Source organism: Ochotona curzoniae, unplaced genomic scaffold (assembly GCF_017591425.1).
Source record: "Ochotona curzoniae isolate NIBS_2020 unplaced genomic scaffold, NIBS_Ocur_1.0 scaffold_4506, whole genome shotgun sequence".
In the NCBI taxonomy this organism is placed as follows: domain Eukaryota; kingdom Metazoa; phylum Chordata; class Mammalia; order Lagomorpha; family Ochotonidae; genus Ochotona; species Ochotona curzoniae.
In genome coordinates, this window is record NW_024467119.1 from 40,173,085 (window position 1) to 40,195,780 (window position 22,696).

Here is a 22,696-nt window from a genome sequence, read left to right on the forward strand (position 1 = left end):
TATTATCTCAAACCACTCTAAAATTCAGAAATCAGTAACAGATAGCTTAAAAATCCACAAGTACTTAGATATTTAAAAACACATGTCTAAGAAAAATGTAATAGCTTGAAATAAATGGAGCTGCATCTTATTAGTGTTCATTGGAAGCAGACTTTGCTGGTGTTTGTAGGAAGATTTTTTTTTTTATCAGTAGAGATTCCTAACCAGAAAAACACTGCACAATCTAAAATAAGTAACCTATTGCTTCTTTCTTAAGAAACTTACAAAATGTAATTTTGGTGTAAAGCATCAGAAGTTCGTTAGTAAAAAGTAAGCCAAAAAACAGCAAAAGACAAAGCAGTAGAGACCATCAATGAAACTCAAAGTTAACATACTTACTCTTTAAGATCCTTTAAAAGATCAGTAAAATTGATAACCTCTAGCCAGGCTAACAAAGAAAAAAATTAAGACAAAAATTACCTCTATCATGAATGAAACAGAAGTAATTGCTCCTGTTCCAGAATCACTAAAAGAATATGAAAGACTATTACAAATAACTGCATACCTTCCAGTTTGAGAACTTAGACAAATGGACAAATTTATTGAAAGAAAAATATCAGGCCTGGCACCGTGGCCTTAGTGGCTGAAGTCCTCGTCCGGAACAGGCCAGGATCCTATATTGGCGCCGATTCTAATCACAGCAGCTTCACTTACCATCCAGCTCACTGCTTGTGGCCTGGGAGGACAGTCAAGGACGGCCCAAAGCCTTAGGATCCTGCATCCACGTGGGAGACCCGGAAGAGCATCTAAGCTCCTGGCTTCGGATTGGTGCAGCACCTGCTGTTGCGCTCACTTGGGGAGTGAATCATTGGACGGAAGATCTTCCTCTCTGTCTGTCCTTCTCTCTGGATATCTGACTTTCCAATAAAAAATAAGTCTTAAAAAGAAGATAAATATCAAAATAACACATAAGAAACAGCCTCAAAAAATTGGATGAAAGCTGAAGACCTTAGCAGAAAACACCAATGTCAGATACTTTTACCTGGCAAAAATGTACAGAAAAGCAAAAGTATGATTGGCTTAATAACTTAAAAGATCTTCCAAAATTCAAGGAAAAGAATGTGAAGATAAATATTCCTGGGTTTCAATTCTTTTTCATTAAAATAGGCTGTTGAAGCTAATCATCCATGGGCTTTTGAAGTACCCTCATAGTTTATGTTCTAGGAGTCATGCCTTCTTAATGATGCACATAACTGAGAAAGGACTTTAAAGATACTGTAATCTGAGCTTTACAACAAAAGCTTACAAAAATATATTTGAATATTTTAACCTAGAGATATCACCTAATTTCTGCACTGGAGAAAATATGTATTCCTCCGGTACCTTCAACACTGCAAAAAAGGATTTAACACAGCAGGGAAACAACCAATTAAAAGTTGAAAGGAATGCATAATGCAGCCACAAAGATAAAGAAACTCTTTATTAATTAAGAAGCCGTTCTTTGGATAGTAAAAATTATATCTTTATACTTCATTAAAGGAACCTAAAAGTTACCAGAGTATATCATATACTATGCTGTGTCTGCTTAGGAAAATTACACCAACTGATAATAAGGTTTACTAGGTGCTATAAAAACAAGTTTAGCCTAAGTTTTGAAGCCATCTATTTTTATTTAATAACTTACTAATAAACACAGATGATTTTGGTTCTCATGTATCTATTTAATATTCACCATACAGGAAAGAGCTATCCTCAGTTCATAAGGGAACACACCTTTCCAGATATTGGAAATACAAAAGGAAGAGTGCTCTGAAATTAATGCATTTGTGAAATATCTGTTTCATGAAATTAGTGGTATATTCTCACTATTCAGAAATATGTACATTTGGTTTATAATTTTTCTTAAGTTACTTTAGGTTGTCCCTAATTTAAATGAACAAATCATTAAAGTCATGAGGAAAAAAAAATGGTTGGCAGAAACTTTAGAATGGCCTTGAATCTGAGATGTGAAATACAAAAAGAATTAATTTTCTATTGTTACAGCTGTATGAGTGTACTTTATGGTGTATGTACAGGTTTCTAGACATATACATACATGTGGGAAATTTAAAATGTTCATAGTGAATGAAATTAAAAGGTACAATTGCACAGTGGATCAAATAACCCTTGGGAAGCCCACATTTTTGGTTCATTATGGTTTAATGCATTAATTATCAGTCATGTTTAATTTGTATAGGAAAAATATTTTTGCCTTGTAAACTGATGTGTATGATCTGTTAACAGTGGATTTCATCTTCAATATTACCTCTTCTCTCCTGGAAATGAGATCTCATTTGTAAACTGCTGATTTCTTGAGGGCAGTATCCCCAAAGGCTGTTAGTAAAGCATTCTGCCATCCAGCTTCACTATCGATTTGATGTTTGTTCTTCAGTTTTAGTAGAATTCATGATGCTCTGGTAGAGTCTCCTTACTCATCCTTATAGCACCCACAAATTAGATGCTCTTAGGATTGCAAGTTAATAACTGAGTTTTTACACAAAAAAGAAATTGAAATCATGCAAAGAAATAAAAATGCATTTTAATCCTTTTATAGATCTTGAATATTTCTTTTTTAAGAAATATGCTTTTCTAAAGATTTTATTTTCATTGGCAAGGCAGATTTACAGTCACAAGGAGAAATAGAAAGATCTTCCATCCATTGGTTCACTTCCCAGATAGCCACAAGGGTCAGAGCTGAGCCCAACCAAAGCCTCTTGTATGTCTCCCACGCAAGTGCAGGGTCCCAAGACTTTGGGCCATCCTCAGCTGCTTTTCCAGGCCATAAGCTATGAACATGGATGGAAAGTGGAGCAACTGTGGCTCGAACCTGCACCAATTTGTGAGCAGGAGGCAGGGGATTAACCAATTGAACCAATATACCAGCCCCAAAGAATGTAGGTATTTCTGTTGGGAGCTATATATTCCAATTTTTGCCTCTTTTGTACACCTTTTCTTTTCACAGCTGACTCTCAGTGACCCTCTTGCCTGCTTTGGCAACCTTGATGCTCTTCCAATTTCAGATTTTACTACCCTAGTCTGTCTAGTAAACAACATTTTCTGTTACTTTCTTCTGTTTGAGTCATTAAAGTAAGTGATTCTTTTTATTTTATTGAAGCTCTGTAAAATATAGTCATCCTATTGAACCAAATTTAAAGTAATATAATGCTCAGAGTCAATCCTTGTGGGCAATCCAATGCACGTTATTAAGGGTGGTCTTCCAATGAAATGAATCTATATACTTTTTAGTATATGAAAGTGGGAATGATGCATAATTAGGTCTTCATTCAATAACTGTCTCTCTACAGATATATATGCCCAATTACATTTATCCAAGGACATCTCTTTCTGAGATTGCTCGGATATCCACTTCTTTCTTTAGCAGATATATTTGTAATATTTTAAGTCAACTAATGACTGGATATACCTGAAACAACAAAGTTTGTTTTCATGTTAAACCTAAAGAAATTTAAATACTTTATATATTTTCTATAGAGCTACCAAGGAGATCTCATCATATATCTGTCATTGTTCGTAACAGATGCAAATGAAACTCAAGGTTAAATTTCTTTCAGAAAGGTTGGCTTCCTGTGGTTAAACTTCAAACCTCTTTTCTGACAAACAATGTCGATAGTTTCTTTTAAAATCATTTAAAGATTTTCTATGATAATGTAAGAATTGAGGGCCAGATGCAGTGGCTCAGTGGCTCATCCTTGTCATAGATATGCTGGGGTCCCATAAGGGAGCTGGTTCGTGGCCAGGCTGCTCTGCCATGTAGCTCTTGGCTTGTGGCTGGGAAAGCAGCAGAGGACAGTCCAAAGGCTTGGGACACTGCACCTGCATGGGAGACCTATAAGGAGCTGCTGGCTTCAGATCGGCTCAGCTCTGGCCATTGCAGCCATTTGGATTTTGAACCAGCAGCTGGAAGATCTTTCTTTGTCCTCATAAAATCTGCCTTTCCAATAAAAAGAAATCTTAGAGTTGAAAGAAAAAATCACCTTTATTAAATCTACTGAAATTAATATCATCTGACTCTAATAACTCCAAAAACTTCTTTATCATCTGCATACCTGATGAGATATTCTTTATATTTCCCCTACATTCTATATTGGAAAGATACTTATTTGGGAAGAAAATACTTCTATATACACATCTTCCTCCTAATATAAATTAGGCATCTTGTCAAGCAATAAGAAAAGAGGAAATTTCAGACCCTTGGCCTACTTAAACTTAAGATTGCTTTTCTGAATATTGTAATATTGCAAGAAGACCTTTAGCCTCTTTGTAAGATAAAGTTAATGCTTAAGCTTAAGAATTTTTAAATATTCAAAGTGTTTGGTTTAATGATTAGTGACTTATACCAAACCTCAGATGATTGGGTGACATTTTCTCAGAAGAATTTAGGAAATCTCTCCTTATATCCTTGACAGCATGAAAGTTTTGAAGAGTTGTCCTGTAAATGAAATGAAAGAGCCAGATTTTGTTTATTCTTCTTGCATAAAAGCATATTAACAATTCTATTCAGCCTGGTGCAATAGCCTAGTGGCTAAATCCTTACCTTGCATGCGTCTGGATCACATATGGGTGCCAGTTCGTGTCGCAGCTGCTCCACTTCCGTTCCTGCTCCTGGCTTATGGCTTAGGAAAGCAGTAGATGATGGCCCATGGCCTGGGCACCAGGCACCCACAGGTGTGTGACCCAGAAAAAGCTCCTGGCTTCTGATTGGCTCAGCTCTGGCCATTGAGGCCACTTGGGGAGTGAACTAGAGTACAGAAGATCTTTCTCTCCTTCTCCCTGTAATTCTGTCTCTCCAATAAAAATAAACAAATCTTTTTTTAAAAAGTATGTATTGATGTGATTTCATTTTGTTACTGGTTCATGCAAACTCCAAGGTTTTCATATATCTGTTGGTATTTTACAACAGAATTCACAATCCAGTATGTCAGAAAGAGCTAGTTGGTTTGAAAGAGGCTTTGGATTAATATATGTAAATTGTCCAAAAGGATCAGAGGCTTAAACCTTATTTTCCCCAGGGATTTTCACTATAAGCAATTGAATATAAGTTCTCTAGTATCAATTGATATTAATCTTTACAGTTTGGACAAACCTGCCTATGGTTAACTTGATATATTTTCCTAGGATTAATAGTAAACACCTAACATCAAATGAATAGTTTCCTAAATTCTAAAGTATTATATAAGCATGATTACAGACCATTAAAAAGTATGTATATAAGTAGTGAGAAATTGTTGATGCTTTCCTTATTTTGATAATTTTAGCATGTGTTTTTATCTGGAAAAAAGTACAGAATTACATATTGCATTTTGTGGTTCTAGCTACTAAAGATTAAAAATATTTTATCTGCTGGAACTTAGTGAAATTATTATCAATTATTAGGTTTTTTTGGTGTGTTCTCTAAAGCATATAATAATGTAATAGCTGTATTACTTGCTCATGTCCCAACTTCTTTTGTGTTTTATAAGATTTCCCTGCTGGCTTGGTCAATGTGGATGTCTACTGTGATGGAATCATTAAAGCCACAAGAGAGATCAAATACTACACAACTGAAAAGGCTGCGCAGTGCACAAGCAGAGTGCCAGATCCAAGAGCGAGTTTATGCCAGGTGAGTTGATCGTCCCTTGAAGTTGATCAGAATACAATCTAAAGAACCAAGGCAGGATAAGAGGATTCCTGCTTTGATATAAAGTCTGAATATTCTTTGAATAATAGAGAATTATTGATCAATAAAAAGGGGCCAAGTGGATCTTTGTGTTGCAAAGATGCAGACAAATTACTTTGCTTAGGTGGAGTCATTCCAGATAACGTCAGTGGGAGACAGCTAATCCATGACAACATCACAGTTGCGATGAATTCATTTTAAAGCTGTTTCAGAGCAGATAAAGAAAGGGAGGGATTTAAGAGAACGCTTCAGACATGAATGTCTTCTTTATTCAGACCTGGAAGGCTCAAAGTAATAAAAAAAAACTCAGTTAATCTGCCTGGCGCATTGAAAGAAAATAAACTCAGAGTGAAAATAGAGAATGCATTTTTCATGAGAATAATTCCAAGCTCATTTTGGAGTTTTCTTAGTTTCATTTCATTTCTCTACTGTTTCATACTAAAAGTTATTTTATGTTAGGAAAACTTAAGAGAGACTCCAGGAAGATTGATGCCTTGGCAGTTTGCAAAGAGGTATCTTTAAGCTCTAGTTCAGTTCTTTTCTGTGGAAAAGATCATCTCAAAAAGCTATCCTTTGGGGCCCGGCGTGGTGGCGCAGTGGTTAAGGTCCTCGCCTTGCATGCCCGGGATCCCATATGGGCACCTTTTCTAATCCTGGCGGCCCAGCTTCTCATCCAGCTCCCTGCCTGTGGCCCGGGAGAGCAGTCAAGGACAGCCCAAAGCTTTGGGACCCTGCACCCGCGTGGGAGACCCGGAAGAGGCTCCTGGCTTCGGATCGGCATAGGCATAGGTCGTTGCGCTCACTTGAGGAGTGAATCATCGGATGGAAGATCTTCCTCTCTGTCTCTCCTCTCTGTATATCCGCCTTTCCAATAAAAATAAAATAAATCTTTAAAAAAAAATAAAATAAAAAGCTATCCTTTGGAAGTTTATTACATGAAAACCCAAACCCAAGAAATTTTAGAATGTAGCAATTCAATCACAATCACTTTTCAGCCATTAGTTTACATTTTGCATTTTACATTATTGTTTATATTTTGGTTATCAGAGTCATTTTTGATTAAAAAAAGGCTTGCTTAGTGTAGAAGCTTTATCCTTTATTTATATGATTAAATGTTCAGAGTGAAATACATGTCTCTATTTATAATAATTTGATAATTATAACATTAACTAGTTGTCAAGTGTGTGTGTGTGTGTGTGTGTGTGTGTGTGTATGTATGTATGTATGTATGTATGTTTAGTTGGGAGAGCAGAAAGGAATTGAAGTGAAATAAAAGGCAGTTGAACATGGAATTTTCAAAATTGCCACAAAAAAATATCATTTGTAACAAGGCTGTTAGTGGTGTAAATTATTATGATGCCTGTGTGTTTAAGTTGATTTAGAATTGGAGACATAGTATTCATTTCACTTGAGTTTTTTCTATGAAAGTTTTTCTTTATGAATGATTTATTTTAGAACAATGAGAAAAGGTAAAACGTCTTAGGAAAGGACAATGAGAGAGATACTGTTGAATTTGCAGGTAGTATTTGAATAAAAGATACAAATCTAGTCTTCCATATTCACCATAAGTGAGTGCTACCTAAGACACTCCCTTAATTCTTTCCTGCAAATTTTCAGGGGCTCACTGGATAAGATGGTAAAAATTGGGGAGGGTGTTGTGGCACAGTAAGTGAAGTTGCCACTTGAAATACCCAGTGTCAGACTGCTGATTCCCTAGGCCTGGTTCCTCTGCTTTCAGTCCTGCTTCCTGCTAAGGAACCTGGGAAGGCAGCAGATGATAATTCAAGTTCTTAACTCCTTGCCACTTAGATGGGAGACTCAAGTGGAGTTTCATAGACCTGACTTGGCTTGGCTTGGCTTGGCTTGGCTTGGTTCAGCCCCATCTATTGCTGATAACTAGGGAGTGACTCAGAGGATGGAAGAAGGATTTGTCTCCCCTGGCCCTTTCTCATTTCTTCTCTCTGTTTCTCCCTCTTTCTATCATTCTGCCTTTTGAGTGAATGAATGAGCATTCTTTTTCACAACTCCCAAGCTGATTTTTAAGTCAACTCCTCATGTGTTATTTCCATGTTTCCTTGGCCATGTGATTCCAATTGTAGATTCCTACGTTCTGCACTAGAGCCCATTAGGCAGTTCGTTGCACCCTCTCTCTTAAAGGCATGGCTGTATTATTGTTTATCTTACATGGCCATTAACTTTCACTTACTTGAAAGGCAGGCTAGAGAGAATGACACAGAGTTAGTTCCCATCTACTGGTTCACTCTCTAAATGGCCACAGTGTTTATGGCTGGGCCAGTCCAAAACTAGGGGCTTCATCCAAGTCTCCCACATGGTTGGTGGGGGCCAAGGCACTTGTGTCATCTTCTCCTGAAATAACAGCTACATTAGTAAGAAGCTGTATCAGAAATGGAGCAATAGGCACTTGAACCAGTGCTTGTGAGGGACGCTGGCATCATAGACAGTGGGTCAACCTGCTGTGCCACAATGCCAACCTCTATTGTTATATTTTCCCCCTTGGCTTACATGTAGTCATGGCCTCATGATTTTCTTCTTAATTTCCCAGCGAGACCTTCTCAATACCTTTTGTGATTTCTTCATCCTGTGATCTAGGATGTGGAGGTCTGAATTTATATAACTCTTGGTTCTTCAGCTCTTCATATTTTTTGATAAACGTTGTCTACTGATTACACAATTAATAATGTGGTATTCAAAATTTTCTGGTAGTCCCACCTTTTCAATATCACATTTGTCTATGATTTTTCTCTTGCCTAAGATACAGTGAGAATTTCCTGAGTGCTTTCTCACCAGGAAGCTCTTTTCTATCTCCTGTTTGTTGTCTTTGGGACATTTTAAAAAAATGAACATCTCAGTATCACAGGCTGCTAGTCCAATCCTTCAATGGATTCCAATTGTTGTGTGAGTTACAAATTACCAGTCTTTGGTAGGAATCTTATAGTCCTGCAGAGACCATCCCATTTGCATTATTGGATGATTTTTTAAAATGACTTAAAAAACCAAGTTGAGAAATGATCTTTCAACCAAGCATTTGGAACTTCTGCTGCTTCCTTCTTGAACATTTAGCAGGAAGAGGTTTGCAAATTGAGTATTTGAGACTTGAAGCGGTAGCAATATGATTGATGGCATTGCAAATGGTGGCTCAATCTACTACACCAGAATGTTGGCCCCAGTTTTGTACGTTTGAAAAATGAGTGTTCAAACAGTACTACCGGTCCATCGAATTACCTTTTACCTCTTGTTCAGTGTGAGCTGGGCACATAGCTGCCAAGAAAAGTACTGCATTTTCCTTTGTGGCAAGGGGCACTAAGTAATTCCCAGTGACATGGCTTGTCAGCCTAAGTGATAAGTACAGATTTGTGAGAGCATATCATTCAAAGCTAGGTAAAATAATAATCACTCACTCACTGGAATTTTCCTTTTGATTACCTGGAATTCCAACAAGGAGGCAGTGAATTAGTCATCTGAGACCAAGAAGACAATATGCAACAGGGAAACAAAGTAAAAAATGGATTATCATATCCAGGGAGTCATGACATTAGTCCTGGACTATAATTTGAGACCCTTAAATTAAACATAAGAAAGGCTTCTGATTTAATTAAGTCAATATCACTTTATTACAGTACCAAAAATTACATGCTCCCTAGTTAGAAAAAAAAAAAAGCTATTCATGTAGGATTTTAGAGAGAAAATGAAACCAGTGTGTTGTTTCCATCAGTGGAAAAGCCAGTCTGAGATGCCAAGTCTCACTGTCAGACTTACTGGAATGTAAGGATTTTGTGAATTGTTGTGTCTGGGAGCTGATATCATAACATTGAGAAAATCTGTATTAATTGAAGATTATATAATCACTTGGCATTTCTAATTCTATTTGTTATATGTATTGTTAAAGTTTATGCTAGTGAGTCCTGGAACAGACACTTCAAAAGAAGTATTTTGATTTTTAAAATTTATGTTGTTTTGGACCTGGCATGATAGCTTACTGGCTAACTCCTTGTTTGCATGCCCGGGACCCCATATGGGCACTGATTCATGTCCCAGCTGCTCCACTTTCCATCCAACTCCCTGATTGTGGCCTAGAAAAGCAGTAGAGAAGGGCCCAAAGTGTTGGGATCCTGCACCCACGTGGAAGACCTAGAAGAGGCTCCTGGCTCCTGGCCTCAGATTTGCTTAACTTTGGCCATTTTGGGCACTTGGGGAGTGAACAAGCAGGTGGAAGATCTTTCCATATTTTCTTCTCTCTGTAAATCTGCCTTCCTAATAATACATAAATAAATCTTTTAAAATGTTATGTTTTTAATGTATCACTTCTAAGTTATATAAAGAGATTTTATAATTATATGAATATCTAATCAATAATACACATAAAATTACCTGGAGAATGTTAAATCACAATGAGTTTTACACTGTTTTATTTATTGCATTTGTAGCAAAGACCTGTTACAATTCTAAGGAACGATTCATTTTGAACTTAGATTACAACAAGAAAAGGAAAATATGTTAGATTATTCAATTAAATGATGTTTTTAGATGGACAACTTGGAGTTGAGTATTTATAGAGGGAAACAATCATTATGTAACTTTTTTTTTTTTGCTTTGCTCTTTTACCTGTCAGCTTTTTACACACTTCAGTAGGAAGTTTTGAAAATAGGCTATGTAAACTATTTATCACATTGCACTTGCAATGACTGTCTTGTCTCTTTCATGGCACATATTACAAGTAATGGAAGGACCAGTGAGGCTTTTTTTTGCTTTACTCACGAAACCTAAACTAGCACAGCAGTTTGTTACAATAAGAAAAACCAGGCTCCGTTAAGCTCAACCACTGGCCTTCCTTTCAAATAGCTGTAAAAGAGAAAGACTACAAATAGTAATGATTTTGTCCCCTATTGTGACCTTTCTCAATGCCTTTATGCTAGTTTCACAGAAATTACTTCTCATGTTAATCAAGGTTCTTTGTTACTACCCTTTATCACTTTTTTTCTTCACTGTGTCCAGAATCACTGCTTTCCCTTGACTACTTTCACTCTTCAATCTGAAAGGCAGACTTCAACATTTTTAGCCACCCTCACAGCTGGATGTGAACACGTAAGAGAGTTTAACAGTAGAGCACAAGCGGATGCTTTTCTGTTTAAAATTTAGAAGAGTATATTTGAGGGCCCAGCCTGACAGCCTTCTAGATAAATCTTCACCTTGCGAGCACCAGGATTCCATATGGGTGCTGGTTTCTGTCCTGGCTGTTCCACTTCCTATCTAACTCCCTGCTTCTGTCTTGGGAAAGCAGTAGAGGATGGCCCAAAGCCTTGACACCCTACACCCACATGGGAAAGCCTGAAGAAGCTCTTGGCTCCTGGTATCTGATCAGTTCACCTCCACCCTTTGCAGCTTCTTGGGAAGTGAACCTGCAGATGGAAGATTGTTTTGTTTTCTCCAAGACTAAAAGAAAGTCATAAACATAGCATGCAGGCAGTTTATTCTTGTTAGAAAATTGTCAATTACAATGCTCTTTAAAAAATTATTCTTTATTATATAGGCTTTTTCTGTTTTCATAATTTCAAAATTACTCATTTCTTGTGTCATAGTTCCTTTTTTGGAGTTTGTTTTGCCTTTATTTTTCTACAAATTTAAAGTTTGGCTCCTTCCTTTCTAGTGTGTACTAAAGCTTTGTATAAATCTTCTGTTTCAAATTGACTTCTTAGTGAGTGCATAAAGTTATATCATTTTCAACCCACTTATCAGTATCTTTTGCATATTTAAATTATTTACATTTAGCATTTTTGGATACATTAGGACTTCAGTCTTCATTTTTTTGAATTGTTCTGTTTTATGTCTCTTGTTTTAACTTTCCTGTGTGTTGCTTACATTTTTATTAGAATTACATCTTGGTTAATCCTTGGTGTTTTAAATGTATCTCTGTACAAATCATATTTAGTGGTTGCTGCAGGTCTGTGTGTGTGTGTGTGTACACATACACAACTTTCTGGTATCCTCATTTAAGCAATTTGAATGAAGTATGAAAATCTTACCTTCTTTTACTTCCCCTTACTTGCCACTCACCAATAAATATCTTGCAGGTTTTCTACCAAATGTTTGTCATAATAATTTTTTTAAAAAGTCTGATCTTTGTAACATCAAGTAGCTATATTCATGTAGTTACTGAATATTTGCTGGAGGGAAAAGCCAATATTTTCCTTCACTTACATACAGAAATAATCTAATCTATGAAGATGATCTCACATATCTTTAAGTCAAACAGCCTAGTATATTTAACTTATAAACAGTAATATTATCATTGACATAATCTTCTAATTCACTCTGTTATAATACTTATCAGAAAGCAAGAATTTTTGTTTTTTGCATCAATTTTTCTTTTATCTCCAAAAATTAGATAAGCCCCTCTTGCTTTCCATAGTTTTATTTTTTTCAAAAGCATTTTGCCAAAAAGATTACTCCTTATTTACAGAAACTGATAAATTTTATTGTCCCAAATTTCTATGTAAATTGAGCTAATGAAAAATTTCTCTTTCATCTGAAAACAGAACGATGTTGAGGAACTTGACGATGCCCTTGCATCTGTATTCAAACATGAGATACCGTATTACGAGTTCTGGCCTCTTCAAACTAAACCCTACCCTCAAGAACAATGTGAGTATCTTCTGACTGCATTATTTATTTCCAATACAATAAATTTCATCCTAAAAATATAGCTAGCTTCATTGATGAGTAAATGTTTTTGGCAACTCCTAATTCCTGGTAAAAGGGTCCACCCACACAAATTTGGTATCATAGGTCCCCTTGATTACTTATTTTTATTACAAGCACTAAAAATGTCCATAATATTTGAAGTTAATAAATACAGTGCCTCATAATTATTGTAAGGAATTGTCTCGATAAGCAATTTTATGAACATAATACTTTTATAAAATTATCAACAAATTAGGAAATAACTTAAACTTCCCCAGCTATGTAATAGGTTACATCCATTTTGGAATCCTCATTAATGCAAACATCAAAAATTTTGTTTACATTTTCTTTTTGACTAAGTATGGTTTGATAATTAAGCAATTAAATAAAAGCAGACGATGTAGCAGTTGTTAGTGTTCCTATGCTTCAAAAGGATTCAAATCAAATAATGTGTTTATATATCTAGATTGATGGTCTAGATGTATGTGTGGTTAATATTTAGGAGTTATTCTTGGATAATGAAATATCATCAAGTTTTTTTAGTTAACTATATTTGTATTTTCTGAAAGGACGTTATTAAATTATATAAAATATCAAGGAAAGTACTCTTGGGGAGTATTTATGAAAAATTACATTTCAACATATTCTTGTGAACTCTGTGAAATGTTAGGTGGAAATAGTTTTGAGGTGTGTACTAAGGAGTATTAAGTGTAGTGTTGTCATATGAGGGCTAATGAACATGGTTGCTGTTTATAAGGGTTGTTGTTCATGTAAAAGAGCGTGGTCATCAGCATGGCTGAATAATGCCAGTGCTAATAATAGTGTTACAAGCCTTAGGTATGGATGACTGTGACTAAAGCATCAAGAAAATGTATTGTGAGTTTCTATTGAGTGTAAGAGTCAATAGTGTATAATGCTAATTGTGAATAAGTAATCTTGTGAAATCAGTGAACATTCATTTTTGTTTTGTATAGACAATTGTAAGTGTTTCACTTACAAAATTAGCTTTTACTTAAAACTTGAAAAGTAATGTGCGATTCCTCACTTGAGACATTTATAATTTAATTGAAAATCGAGTAATAGATGCATAATAATAGAAAGAACCAATGTGGTAAACTTCATGGAAGCAATTTTTTCTTGTCAACATTTTAGAGGAAAGACATTTCCCAAGATGTGCTTCCTAAAAAAGATGAGACTTTTCTAAGGTCCTTTAAAAAGATCATCTGTTTATTAATCTATAATAAACATATCTAAAAAGAGTGACACAGAAAGAGACTAGAGAAAGAGAACTCCCATCTCCTGATTTACTCACCAAGTGCCCACAATAGCCAGAGTTGGGTCAAGCTGAAACCAGGACCCATGAACATCACCTTGGTCTCCTGTTTGGATGACAGGAACACAAATACTTGGGTTGTCAAATTAGCAGAAAGATTAATTAAAGGCTGAGTTGCTGGAATTTAAAGCCAGGGGCTTAAGTGGTGAGCCAAACTCCTACAGCATCCTCCATAGTTCATAAAGAATGAGTAGGTTCCCAGTGAGTGGAAAGAAATGCAGAAATTCTAGACAAGACCAAGTCCAGCAAAGGTATGCAGAAAATAGCATGTCACAGTTTGTGCAGTTTACCTCCGCATCTTATTAATTTAGGTTTCTGGAGTCAGAATTGGGGGAGCATGGAAAGGTTTGGGTCTTTTACTTCTATCGGTGAACAATTCCAGATGCATTCAAAAGTGCTTCTTGCTAATCCTTAATCAGTATCCCATATGATGCTGGTTCGTGTCCCAGTTGTTCCACTTCCAATACAGCTACCTGCTTATGACTTGAGAAAGGAGTAAAAGATGGGCCAAGTCTTTAGGCCTCTGTCACCAGACCTGGAAGAAGCTCCGGGCTTTGGCTTCTGATTAGATCATGTCAGTTCCGGCCATTGTGATCATTTGAGAGTAAACCAGCAGGTGGGAAGTTTCTCCCTGTCACATTTCCTCCCTCACTCTCTCTCTTTCTTTCTTCCTCATTCCCTCCCCCTTCTCTCTGTAATTCTGTCTTTCAGATGAAAATAAATCTTTAAAAACGAATGTATCTGTTTATAATGAACAGCAATATATTCTATTTTTTTAAGTTTACTCATATATTTGGAAGAGAGGCAGAGATCTCCCACACACTGGCTCTTTTCCAAATGTCAATAATTACTTGCTTGAACAGGCTGAAACTCGAGTTTCTCACGAGGATGGCAGAGATCCAACCACTTGTTCCATTATCTGCTACTACGGTGCTCGATAGCTGGGAGCTAGAACCAGGAGCAGTGACAGAACTTCAACCCAGGCATTCTGAATTGCGATGTGGGCATCTCAATTAGTGTTCCTCCCACAATGCCAGATGTACACCTGATTAGCAATATTTTAATCAGAAGGAGGACAACGTGTGGTTATCGTAGACATGTGGAAGTATTAACTCGGAAAGATATCTCCAGAAATGTGAATTGTGTAACGTGTTACAGAATATACAACACCTCTGCAGTGGTTCTAAGGTTGTATTATACATGTAAAATGCCTGCATCCACACACACATACATGCAAAGACTCATAAGCTGAGTACTAAATTTGAGTTGTCATTTGTATACTATCAAATAATTGACATATGCAGAAAGAGAGTAATATAAAAAGCCCTTGTACTGGCTGTTTAGTTTTTTTACATATTGACATTTTGCCACATTTGCTTAAGATCTTTTTTATAAAACCAAATTTTTAAAAATCTAGGTAAATTTCTTTTTTCTCTGTGTGATTTCATATACTTGATAAATAACTGTTCCTATACTCAAATGTCTTCAGAAAAATTACTGTTGCCCTCTTATTCCAAATGAGGGACCTTCAAAAAAGTTGTGAAAAATGCATATCCCCCCAAATTTTCGTGAATTTCATTTTTTATCCAAAATAAACCTATCTTTAATCCATTTTTCCATGAAATTTTGGGGCAACCTTATATATTATTGCATAATTCATATAGATTGTTTTTTCTTCAACTTTTTTGAATATTTTTAATATTTATCCACATTTGTAATTTTTGACATTGTTTCTAAATATTCAGCAGAATTAGTTTGGTTACACCACAGTGTAATATGTTTTCTAATAGGTGGTGATCTTTCCAAATTTCTTATCATTACAAGTAATGCTATACACTGAATAATATTTGTATAAAATTTCTCAGGATATAGAATTATATTGAAACCATTCATTTTTAAAACTTATTTTCCCTTTTACAATTTTGCAGGTGTAGTGCTTCCTCCGTCTTTTCCTCCCATCTTCTTCTCCCCCCCTCTTTGTCCCTGTTTTGTAGTAAAATTATCTATCAGGTATAGTCTTGACTCCAACTTTCTGCTCTTTTCATGAAGCATGACACAACTGGTATAGGCAGTGGTAGAAAGTTTAGCATTTTGTTGTCTAGGTACATTTAGAAGCTTCATTTGGAGCCTCGTTTTATTCAGCAGTAGAGATGAATTCTGTCGATGTTCTTTGATTCCTGGTACTCTGGTCTCCATTATTACGTCTTTTATTTGTGAGATACAAGGGTGCTTGTTTACTTTTATTTTTTATTTTGTATTTTGATGGAGGCTGTCTTATGTTAGAGTGAATATGATATTAGTTCTTATTTCTATGTGTCTTACGATTTTGTTAACATCAGAAATCTATTTTACAAATTATGCTTTGGAGATATTTCTAGCTGCTTCCTTTTAAAAGTATTTACTTATTTTTGTGAATAATATAGTGACATACAGGAAAAGACATGGGGAGAGAACAGGGAAGGGAAAAGGAGGTGCATGTACACACACACAAACACACACACACACACACACATACAAGACAGAAAATTTGTGCCTTTTGGTTCATTCCCAAAATAGATGCAATAACCGGGCTTTGACCAGGACAAAGTTAAAAGCCAAAAACTTCTTCTGGGTCTCCTATTTATCACAGGTCAAGCACTCAGACCATTCTGTACTTCTTTCTGAAGCATAGTAATAGAGACTGAACAGAAATAGATGCCAAGGCTCAAACGTCTGCGCTGATATGGAATGTGAACACGGCAAGCAGTTATTGAATTCCTTGTACCAAAATGCTAGCCTTCCTTCTTTCTCTGTTGAATAGTGCTAGTGGCATATGATCTGCCACAATTTTACAAAGAGGAATAAATGTGCAGTTACCCTACATTATCAGATCATTTATTGGATAACTGTAATGCTGCTTTTGCCATATTCCATATGTTTTGATATGTTGAGTTTTCATTTTCATTTTCATTTACTTCATGACAAATTTATATTACCATTTTTATTTCTTCAAATGATCCATTGTTGATTCTGGAGCATACAGTTTAGTCTCCATATGTTTATATGTGTTCTAGAATTTCTTTTATATTTGTTTCTAGCTTCTCTCCATTCTAGTCAGAAATGATTCATGATATCATAGCCATTTTCTGAATTTATTGAGTCTTGTTTCATGACCTAATATTTTGACTCAGTATACAGGCTGTTCTAGAGGAGGATTTGTGCACAAATGAAAAGAATTTGCACAGTGCAGTTATGGCATTAAATTTCTGTAGATATCTATCAGGCCCATTTGGTCTATAGTATAGATTTAATGTAGATTAGCTTCATTGTTTCTTTGTTCACTTTGTGTCCTTTACTGAAAGTTGGGTATTGATGTTTTTGTAATCAAGCTTATGTCTACCTTTAGATCCATGACATTATCTTATAAACTCAGTGCCCTAGTGTTAGGTGTACATACATGAACTATAGTCACATCTTCTTCTGTAATTGATTCTTTAATTGTAGCATAATGACATTTTGTCCTGTAACCATTTTAGTCTATAAGTCTATTTTGTCTGATATGAGTATAGCTATTGTTATAACCCAAGCATTCTTGCATTGCCATAGTATTGAGCAGTGCATGTTCAACAATCACATGGAGCAGACTAGAAATGCCTAAAATTAATTCACATATATACAACCAATTAATCTCTGACAAATGAATTAAAATCATTCCTTGGAGAAAGAATATTCTCTTCAATAAATAGTGCTAGAAGATTGAATCTCCATGCATAGAATCATTACCCTCTACTTTATGCATACAATAAAAATTGGCTCATAGGAGATCCGAACTCAAAACCTAAAACCTGAAACCATCAGATTACAAGGGGAAAATATAGGAAAAGTACCACAAGACATTGGTCTAGGCTTTTTGGGTAAAAGCACAGGCAATAAAATCAAATATAGATAAAAGCCATTACATCAAGCTAAGAAGCGTATGCACAGCAAAGGAAATAATTAATGTGGTGAGGCAATTGCCTGAATGGGAGAAAAAATTTGCAAATTATGCATTGGATAAAGGATTAATTTGAGTATATGTGTACATATATATGCACATAAATATATAATGTCTTATATTTTATATAAAATATATGTGCTTTATGTATATTTTAGGAATTCAGGACACTAACACAGAGAAAACAATTCAGTTAAGAGATAGGCAAAGGATATTAACAGGGATGTTTCAAAGGATACAATACAAATGGCCAACAGAAACATGGAAAAATGCTTAGCATCATTAACCATCAGGGAAATACAAATCAAACATAGCAAATTCTGGTGAGCATGTGGAGAAAAGGATATCCTCCTTCACTGTTGATGGGGACGTAGACTGGTACAACTACTGAAGACAGTGTGGAGATCTCTCAGAATATGAGGAAGTTCCTGTACTTCTATGTTTAAAGAAGCTCAATTCACAACAGTCAAGGTATGGAATCAACTTAGATGTCCACCAAATTGGCAACCTATTGAGTAAAATGTATATTGATATATGTCTTTATATAAGCAAATATATGGTGGCATGGAATTATTACTCAGCCATAAGAAATGGAAACTGGAAATGCTGGCACAGAGTGGGTGACTTAATTTGGTGCTTCGTTCTGACTTTGGATGCTGGTTATTATGAGTGTGATGATATCTCATAAAACTAACCTGATCACTATGCATTTCTTGGTGTGCATACATTATCTCCATAACATAATTTTGGAAAAATTCACAATTTACTTCATCAAGTTTTTAATCTGTGGGCAAAAACTACCCTTAGGAAGAAGCACTTTTTGTTTGACAAATTTATTCTCTCTTCCCGGAAGGATTTCCACCGATAACTCAAAGTTTGTTAAAGGCAACATAGTTAACCACAGAGTGAAAAATTACCAATTAGTATACACTAGTATTATCTAAGTCCCCAAATTAAAAGAAATCTTTATTGGAATAAGCAGATTCTTGGATTGTCATGATTTTGTCTTTATTTCCTTCTTCTTGTTCATGGCATCTGCCATTGGCAGAATGAAAAACTGGCATATGTGACTTCTGAATGTGCTGCACTGAACTGTCTGTGCTCAAATAATCAAGGCACATGTGTTCGTCTTCTCTGGGCCAACATAAAAATATAGGTTTTTCAGTATCAACAGCAAAAAGCATCTGTAATTTTACCATAAGGTTAAGAAGAGAAATTTAATAGTTGCCAGTTAGCACATATAACAGAAAACAAGCTCTCTTATCTCCACTCATTTCTATAGAGAAAACACATACATGTGCTGTGTTTAGTCTGTCTGTCTGTCTGTCTCTCTCTCTCTCTCTCACACACACACACACACACACATTGGAAATTGGCTTATTAATGCTCACATTGAGTAAATCACTGCCTAAACAAAGCCTCTTACTTTTTCCATTATTTGCAATCGCATTCCTAAGATGCAGGGTTTCTTTTCTTAAAAGTCTTGACATATCCAGAAATCTCTACCACCCTGCAGCTTATCCACCCCCAAACACCTCCCTTCACATTCTGAAGGGACTCATTTGCTATCTGGATTCTGTCATATAAAGTATTGTGATTTAAATATGTGCAGATTTGAAGTGTCACTTTGCATTATTGCAAGAAATAAAGGAAAGCAAAGGAAAGTACAATAGAAAGTCCATGTTTATAGGTCCATATAGAGAAACAGAAGGGTAAGCTAGACAGATAGACAAACATATATCAAGGCAAGTGTTCATACCTATTCTTGATCATGAATGTACATATATCTATATATTTGCATAGGTAAATATATGCTATAAATATATTTGATGAGTTTGTATTTAGTAAAAATAAAATAAATGAATAGTGTATGTGTTACCAAGTCTTGGTAATTGGGTGTTTCCTTAAGGATCCTCCTATTCTGCTTTCATCTTGTGTCTATTTTACCTATAATAATGTTCCCGAAGGGCACCTTGAGTGACACCAGTGGTACCCATCCCTTTATTGTTACAGTATTACCCATATTATCCTCCTCACCTTTGTTCATTTTTGTTTACTGACATTTATATTATTTAAAGAATAAATCTGGTACTGAAGAGGAAGTCCTTTAAATATAATAAATACCCCTTAATAGTGAAATTAAGCACCTTCACCTGATAAACTGCCTTACTACCTGATGTCACACATTCTTGAAGCTTCTTTGGGAGACACACATACAGGTCTGTGAGCTCTCTGTTTGTAAGGCATGACTCGGTGTGGGGAGGTGCTGCATCCTTTGGGCTCAGCCCACCCTATCTGGTTTACTTTAGTTTTCCACATTTTCTGGTTCTTTCTAGGTTCCTGTTTCATTGCTATCAAGCAGCAGCAGAGACAGTTTTTCGAAGGAACATGTTTTTTTCATGAAAAGAGAAGAAAAATATAATTTCCTATATTTAGAAATAGTTTATTTTACTTTAACCATAGATTAGCTGCAGTCAGAATGGACTGTGTAAACATGATACTGCCCAGCTATTTAAGTGTCAAGTCACTGTCTGAGCTTGATAGTGGAATGTACATGGTAAACATACTCAAAAGCCACAAGATATAGTTTTAATTAACTTCAATTCTAAGAACCATTCATTTTAATTCTACTTCTCGCTTTGCTACTCCAATCATGGGCTCCAAGTTTACAGGTTGTTTCTTGAGGCCTTGTGTTCTGCTACAGTTTTGTCATGCAGATTCACTCACTTTTTATGTCCATTCCTGGGCTGCATTCCTAGATAAGAAGGTACTCCATAATGTGTGTTCAGATACTCCTCCTCAGGAACCAGAGCATCTTACACCAACTTGCTGCTTACATGTTGTGCTCTCACTCATCCTAATATTTAGTGCCTAAAATCCCTACCTCTCCCCACTGTCACCATGCTTTCCTCCCTTTCTCTTTCTTACCCTCCTCTCTAAATTTTCTGTTAGTGCTGCTACTAAATTTAGGATGGATTCTATCAGTAAACAATGATGCTGTGTGCTCTCTTCATTTTTTTTTCCATATTGTTTCTTAATTCATCACCCAGGTGCTTGCATATCAAATCATTTATCTTCCAAAATTCAATTTCGTAGTGTTATATAACTTCCATGTCTTCAATATGCCATAACAAAATACAGAATTCTCAAAATTCAAAAGATGTACATGCCCTCGAAGGTGTTGATATTAGAACAAGTAAGATTCACTTTCATCCTAGATTTCCTGATATTTACTTATAACTAATAAGTAGAATAAGCAAGAAGGAATGATGGTCATAGAACCACACTTTCTACTTGCAGGATGGGTATGCTGTTGATTTCTAACCATGTACAACTTTTATTTTAAGTGAGGATACCTCAAATACAGAAGTGAGACATCTGGACTGCTTAAAATGAAGTTGATTCTCATTACTTGCAGTAGTTCTTTCCTTAAATGTATTTATTTGAAAGAGTCAAAGACATCTATCAACGGGCTCTCTTCCCAGATGAACACAATGATTGGTGCTGGGCCGAATTGAAGCCAGCAGCTTATTCAAGATCTCCCAAGTGGGTAGCAGGGGTCAACTTGCACTGCTTTTCCCAGACCATTAGCAGGAAATTGAATGGATTGTAGATAAGCCAAGACATGAACCTGTGCCCATATGGCAAGCCTGCATTGCAGACATTGGCTGCACTTGCCATGCCACCACATGAGACCCTATGGTAGTTATTTTCTCTAAAATTATTGAATGAACAAATACCAAGCTATTACTCCTAGAAGAGATGCAGTGTTAGATTACAAGTATCTGGTTGCAGTATTTTCAGCAACCAATGAATATACAACTTTGAGATACGTTTCTGCTTAAAGACATCTCCTTTAGTATGTACTAATTCACAGTGAATTCACCAATGAAAACATTATCACATGTGCATGCCAAATGAAATTTACATAACAAAATTTATTTTCTCTGTAAGACACATCACAGCTTCTTTATGCTTGGGAATACTAGACAGCAATTTGCACTATTCTAAGAAGGCATTCTGAACACGTATAACAACACCCAGGGAAACACATATAACAACACCCAGGGAAAACTAAAAAATACAGCCCTATGTGGGTTGCTGCAAGGGCACTTGTTTACAGTGTTTACAGAGTTGAAGTAAGAATGCAAAGCGTGACCTGTTTGACCTGAACTGCGAGTGAACACTCAGGCAACTGCTATGCACATGCCTTAAAAAGACCAGTATTTTACCTTAAGTTTTAATATTTGAATTAGAAACAAATTTTAGTGAAAATAAATTTGCAAAACCAGATCCTCCAAATAAGAATGAAAAGTAATTATTTGCAACCTAGAATGTATTGGATCTGAATTTAATATCTAGTTATTATGTAGTTTCAAATCTTATTATTCCTGAAGCAATGGCTGAGAATGTTGAAAATTCATAAGGTTCCGGTAACTTTTTCAAATTCTGCTCATGGAAAATGTTAGAGGCAGATTTTTATGTGTATGATCTGCCTCCAATGGCCACATGTTTAAGCATTGCACTATATCACTTCTCAGAAGAAACAAATATTAGGTTTCATAATTTTAGCATAAACAGAAGCTGCTTAAGTTCATTTAGCAAGAAAAACTTAAGATCTGGACTTTCTAATATTGTCTATACCTACGATGTCATGATACACTTAACTGGCAGAATTATGGACTTGTGACTATTATTGAAGGATTATACTTTGTAATAATAGAGGGGAAAGCATTGAAAGGAGAGGGAGTGGGGAGATTATAAAATGAAATCCCTGAATCTATGGAACTGTATCATTAAAAAATAAAAAATTTTAAAAAGATTAATGTTAATTAGGGACTAAACCTTTTGAATAAAAACATTTGAAAGAAGTAATATCTTGTGAAAGCTCTATTAAGACAATTAAGGAGCTATAAAATATATTTTAAATTTTCTCTTAAATATTTAAGGATATTTTAATGGCAAGGATTAAAATTATAACAAAGATGTAACGTAT

General features: G+C 35.6%; 1 protein-coding gene across 2 annotated transcripts in view; it reads left to right on the forward strand.

The window, feature by feature from the left end:
• The window catches only part of BANK1 (B cell scaffold protein with ankyrin repeats 1), a 253,141-nt gene that overhangs the window by 79,016 nt on the left and 151,429 nt on the right, over positions 1–22,696 (forward strand). For both annotated transcript variants that reach the window (XM_040967018.1, XM_040967019.1), the window contains exons 5-6: positions 5,499–5,638; positions 12,250–12,355. In XM_040967018.1, coding sequence (XP_040822952.1) covers positions 5,499–5,638; positions 12,250–12,355 — 246 coding nt within the window. The remainder of the gene's footprint in view (positions 1–5,498; positions 5,639–12,249; positions 12,356–22,696) is intronic.